Here is a 6,000-nt window from a genome sequence, read left to right on the forward strand (position 1 = left end):
CTCCTGAGGACCCATCACTCTGTTAACCCTTTCAAACAGTGCAGAAATTTCAGTGCCAGTTTGATCAGATGTCTCAGTAGTCCCACAAACTCTGGGGGCTGGGTGATCCAGGGACGTGGAGAGTAACAACAGCATCTTTACACATAGCAGGAACAGATTTTCAGACACAAACACTGATAAAGTTTTCAAATGTTTTTCTTTCATTGTTTTAAATAAGAGAATAACCATATCCTACATTATTTCCATTAAAAAAATAATCTGCATGACACTGGTTAAAGTGGACAAAAATATCCACAGTGATTGCACAAAACATTTGTGAAAATGAACATAATTTCAGCAAGTCAGTTGGTTTAAGTAAACAGCATTTCCTGTTCCAAGGGCTTGTCTATACAGCAAAGTTACATAAAGATAACCTAAAATAGGAACTTAATGAAATTAATCATAAAACCTTCTGGGTATATAATATAATCCTTTTTCATGGTGAATGTGGCTTGCAGTCTAGCTTAGCTCTATTGGGAGTAGGCTTAAATTACATCAAAAGAGTGTCTGCAAATATATTTGCATTGTTTAAACAAATTTAGTTAAACCCAATATGAGTTAATCAGTGCAATTTTCAAAGAGTCAGCTTAAAAGGCAATTTAATACAAAATCAAGAGGAGTTTGACAGAAAAGACATAACCCTTTTGTGGACAGCTTTTCTGAGAGATGAATTGCTCTTTCTAAGGACACACAGCTCCCACCTGCCACCAAATTCAGTGGGAATTCCAGTGAATTTAGCTCTCCTCAGAGGCAGACCACAGCATGGAACTAACACTGCTGGAGGAATTGCAAATGCTTCCACTCTCTTGCTGGAAAAGAGAGGCTGAGCTGGCAAATGTGCCAAGATTACCATGGAGCATCACACCCTGTAGGCAGAAAAAGTCACTCTGCAGTCTGTGGGGTCAGTGGAGGTGCCCACAGCCCTTCCTGGCTGTCCTGTCATCACTGTCAAACACACCTCATGCAACTGCACCATGAATGAGCCTCTATGAAATAATTAAAAGCTTTTGGAGATAAAAACTACGCTAAACATCTGACTGATAAGATGAGCAAACCCATCTCACCCCTATTCATTATCTACTAGCAGTGTTTTGTTCAGTAGTGGCTTTACAGCCACATCAAAAGTGGCCACAGCTTTATGTGCAATCAGAATTAAATAGCTTATTGGTATTGCAAGAATAAATATTGCTTCAAGCACACTCTGCTTTGCAGCTCCCAGGATAAACAATGCATTTCACTCATTACCAAGCAGACCATTTGGGAAATAGCAGGATAAGCTAGCTTGTTCAGAACACCAGAATTCCACTGTTGTTCTAGAAGAAAGAACAAACTCAAGGAATTTGTTGTTGCAAAGTGTGTAGTGGATTAGATTTAAAAAAAAATTAAAACCCCAATCGTCATACTAGACTTTTTAGCAAAACAGGAAGGAGTTTGGGTTTTTTAGTGTCTAGAATAAAATGACAAAATATTATTACATCTACCTCACCTAAGGAGAAAGTTAAGGCTTGTTTTTCCAAGAGTTTCCTTTTAGGACATGGCATGAATTGAGAATCAGCCTGCTTCAGACACTGCACCTCAGACTTACCCTCTGCTGCAGAAGCAGCTATGAGGCATTTCTGGCAAGTTAGTGTTTTTAACACTTGAGAACATGAGATGTTCCAGTTTCACAACAGAACCGTTTTCCACAAGAATTGGTATTTTTGCAATGCTTAGCAGCACTGTGATTATTAGAGCTTTCCCATAAGGCAATACAAATAGGAACATTAAAAAAAGCCTGAGGTCTGGATCATCCACAATATCTTGACATAATTCAAAAAGGAAGAGGGAGAATTAACTGAGATAAATCACACTCCTAAAGATCAAAGGCCTCTTTTAGCCTTGGGTCTGCTACTTCATTTATTAGTGAGAGAAACAGATTGAGCTCCTGATTTCTTTGCTGACAATCCCAGTTGGCAGCTCCTAAACAAGAGCAGACCTCTTCCAATCCTGATTTTTTTTCTTCTCACAGGGAAGAAGCTCATTACCACCTGCCAGCCAATGGCTAGTACAGATTAGGTTTCCTCCAACCCATCACCTTGTTCCTTACAGTGGAAATACAGTAACCATTCCTACATTCAACTACTCCAGTACTGAAAGCAAAATCCAAAACATTTCAAACCTTATTTTATCTGCTATAGCTGTATTTCTTTGAACTCAAAGGTATATTTGGAAGAGGTAGTCCAGGAGAAAAGGGCTTTAAATACCAATACCTGTATGTCCCATACCAAGCTGCCAGACCTATCAGCACACCGAGAAGCTTTTGGCTGAAGTCATGGAAATACAGGGCAGTACAGAGGAACATGAACACCCAGATCATGGTGAGGGAACACAGGGAAACCAGCAGCACGTTGATCACCACCCTCAGCTTGGAGCTGTGCTCTATGGCCAGCGCCTCCAGCACAGCCAGCTCCTCCAGGATCATCATGGCACAGTAGGAGAGCAGGAAGCAGTGCCCCGAGATGTCGAAGCCGCTCCAGACGCCGCTGTCCCGCTGGCACTCGCGCTTGGAGGCGTACAGCCGGGGGGGCTGGCCTGGCTGGCTGGGCTGGCCCTGCAGGGAGCACTCCCCTGTGAGGTTCTCTATGAAGATGAAGAGCTCAGTGCACAGGTACCACACGGCCGTGCCCACCAGCAGGGCCCCCAGGCGCCGCAGCACCAGCAGCGCGCTCCGCGTGCGGCCGTACAGGAGCTTGCTCCGGCCCAGCTCGTACGTGGTGAGGGTGATGAAGGGCAGCAGCAGCCACAGAGTCCAAGCCCAGGCCACCTTCACGAAGTATCTGCCAGAGGAAAGGCAAAGGAGACACCAGCACGGGTGAAATGCCACAGTGGAGTAAGTGCTCGAGGTCAGTGTTCAGAACCGTCTAAATAAGAGACTTGGCCCTGTTGTATTTGCAGGGAGTGTCCCAATAAAGGCAGGAATGATGCATCTGACCCCATGCTCTCAGAAGACTAATTTACTCCTTTATAATTTATTACTTTATAATACTATCATATATTGAAGAATACTATTCTATACTAAAGAATACAGAAATTATACTTACTCAATGCTAAAAAGATAATAATGAAAACTTGTGACTCTTTCCAGAGTCTCGACACAGCTTGGCCCTGATTAGCCAATGAGTCAAAACTCACACCAGAATCCAATGAAATAATCTCCAAATACAGTCCACATGAGCAAAACAGAGGAGAACCAAATGAGTTAAGAATTGTTTTCCTTTTCTCTGCTTCTTCTCAGCTTCCCATGAGAAAAGTCCTGCGTGAAGGGATTTTTTTCAGAGAATGTGAATGCCACACTTGTGCCCTCCTCCCAAAATACAGCTTAGCCACAATCTTAACCCTATCCCCAGTACTCCCCTCAAGCCCAAAACCTGAATACTTCCTCAGGCAGGTACTTGTTCCCAAGGCAGTGTTGCCTTGGGCCCAGAGCCCTCATTCATTGCAGCAGACCTGCAGGTCAGTTTTGCAATCACTTTGACCCTACAAAGCAGCTCAACTCTGCCCTACTCAAAATGCAGCTGCAAAGAATGTATTTTTAGCTTGCCACCCTGACCACACTAACCCCTTCTCTGACTCTTCCACCATCTCAATTATCCTTGCTTACAAAGCCTTTCACAACCTCAGCCTCTTAAGACAGCCAGAAGAGCTGGCTCTTTCCCCTCATCAGCCTGTGAAGCTTTTTCTCTCTCATGTCCTTCTAAATAAATGAGGCAGCTCAATGTTGTTCCTTTATTGTCCTTTCAATCAATGAGAGACTTCTTTTAGCATACACAAATCCTTCCATCTCTAGATCCACTCTCTGCCCTGAAAACTTTTGCTGTGATGCCCATAAAATCTTGAAGCCCAGCTGACAATGTGTTGATACCTTGTTTAACAGAAGAGAGTATTGTGTTAACTTGTTCTCTTTTCAAATCTTAAACTGGAGCACGTGTAACTGAATTTATTAATGAATTAAGGAGGCCACAGTCCAGGATCTTGATTCTCTCACCAGCACTTTCCAAGGTGCTTGCTTCCTCTCAGCTGGTGGGAGAGGGAATTGTGCAGCCCCTTTGTTACCCAGAGCCCAGTTTGAAAACAGAGACAGCTGAACTCTGCTCTGTGCCTGAGCTATGGACACAACACACAGTCATCATTTAATCCTCACCTGAGCATCAAAGGCAAAGCCAAACCAGTCTGGAGTTCTGCATCCTCCTTTTGACCCTAACAAACCTGTCAGGGCCTTGCCCAGGACTTTAATTTTACAGAAGTGATCCTTGTGTGGCAACTGCAGCTGCTACCATGAAACAGTAGTTGAAAATAACCCCCCCATTTTATTTAAAAGCAAGAAAGGCTGCCAAGGTTACTCCTGACAAGCTAGAAGGCAAGTAATTTGCAGGAAAAAAATACTTGCTTCAGAAACTGTCAGTACAGATCACCTTCCTCTATTTAAAAAGGAGAACTGAACTGAAATATGCTTTTACTGTAAGATCAATTTCTCTCTAAGTGTTTCCTGTCAATGCTCTTTCAATCACACCAAAAACAGCTCTTCTCCCATGTCACTAAATGACAGATTTGAATCATTAAAGTCCAAAGCTCCCCAAGTGACAGAGGAAAACAGAAATTTAGTTTTACTTTAGGCCTGTAGACGGACAGCACACGTGCTCCAGCCCAGCTCATAGCTTCCTTCAAAATGCTTAAACTCATTTCACAGAATGACTAAGCCAGTTAGCTCATCGCCCAAGTGCCAGGAAAGGATGGCAGCCACTCTACTTTTAGGAAAGATGCTAAAAGACCTATTTCCTTCAGCTGGCTTTTAGATCAGCGCGGTAACTATCACAGAATCACAGAATCTGCTGAGTTGGAAGGGACCCACAAGGGTCATGGAGCCCAACCCTTGGCCCTGCACAGGAGAGTGCAAGAGTCACAGCATGTGCCGGAGAGCATTGTCAAAATGCTGTCAAAATGTCAAAATGCTGTCAAAATGTCAGAATGCTGAGCTCTGTCAGCCCTGGTGCTGTTACCGCTGCCCTGGGGAGCCTGTTCCAGTGTTCAGCTATGATCCTGATGAAGAATCCTTTCCTAACACCCAGCCTAGCCCTCTGACACAGCTCCAGGCCCTGCCCTCGGCTCCTGCCACTGCCTGCCAGAGAAAGTGAAATCAGTTTATTCAAATACGAGGAATTATCTGCGAGATTAAGAAGGAAAAAAAAAAAAAAAAAAAAAAAGAAAAACCAAAACTCCTTCTCCCCCCTTCCAATAAAGACTGAGCCACAAACTCCCGGTATTCTGAAACCTTTGAGTCAGGAACAGGAAATCTCATCACCGAAGCACCAACCCCGGCCCAGCGCGGCACTCGCGGCCAGCACCGACCCCCGGCCCCGGCCCGCTCCGGGCACCCCGGCCCGCTCCGTCCGCCCTGCCCGGCCCCTCCCGCTCGCACCGGCCGCGACCCCGGGCCCCTCCTCACACGTTGAGCGGGTTGCGCTTGTTCTGCAGCGGCGTGTCGGGCACCAGGTCGCTGTCCTTGAGCGCGGAGCCGAGCACGGCGATGGCGAGCAGCAGCGCGGGGAGGCGGCGGCGCAGCGGCCCGCGGGCCAGCGCGGCCCGCAGCCAGCGCCCGCTCCGCTCCAGCCGCTCCATGGCCGCCCCACAGCGCCCGCACCGCCCGGCCCGGCCCGGCCCCGCCCCCGCAGCGCCCCCGCGCGGCCACCGCCGGCACCGCCACACGGCGCCGCCACACAGCGCCCTCTGCTGGCAGCCCGCGGGGGCCTCCCGGAGTCGTGAGGGAGCCGTGTGCGAGCGGCCGTGCGCAGGGATCGGCCCGCAGGGATCTGTTCACAGGGATCAGCCCAGAGGGATGTGTTCACAGGGATCGGCTCACAGGGATTTGTTCACAGGGATCGGCCCGCAGGGACTGGCCCACAGAGATCAGCTCACAGGGATCTG

General features: G+C 47.1%; 1 protein-coding gene across 1 annotated transcript; it reads right to left on the reverse strand.

The window, feature by feature from the left end:
* Positions 1 to 177: 177 nt before the first annotated feature.
* FITM2 (fat storage inducing transmembrane protein 2) lies at positions 178 to 5,719 on the reverse strand. The gene is made up of 2 exons (XM_059480813.1): positions 5,522 to 5,719; positions 178 to 2,855 (listed from the first exon to the last, which is right to left on the reverse strand). The coding sequence occupies exons 1-2, from the start codon at positions 5,692 to 5,694 to the stop codon at positions 2,204 to 2,206; spliced, it is 825 nt and encodes a 274-aa protein (XP_059336796.1). The 5' UTR covers positions 5,695 to 5,719; the 3' UTR covers positions 178 to 2,203.
* Positions 5,720 to 6,000: the final 281 nt, after the last annotated feature.

This window comes from Ammospiza nelsoni, chromosome 12 (genome assembly GCF_027579445.1).
Source record: "Ammospiza nelsoni isolate bAmmNel1 chromosome 12, bAmmNel1.pri, whole genome shotgun sequence".
Lineage (NCBI taxonomy): Eukaryota > Metazoa > Chordata > Aves > Passeriformes > Passerellidae > Ammospiza > Ammospiza nelsoni.

Coding starts and splice junctions, on each gene's coding strand:
- FITM2 (XM_059480813.1), bottom strand. CDS start 5,694: ATGGAGCGGCTGGAGCGGAGCGGGCGCTGGCTGCGGGCCGCGCTGGCC. Junction 2,856..5,521: donor AAGCGCAACCCGCTCAACGT/GTGAGGAGGGGC, acceptor TTCCTCTGGCAG/ATACTTCGTGAAGGTGGCCT.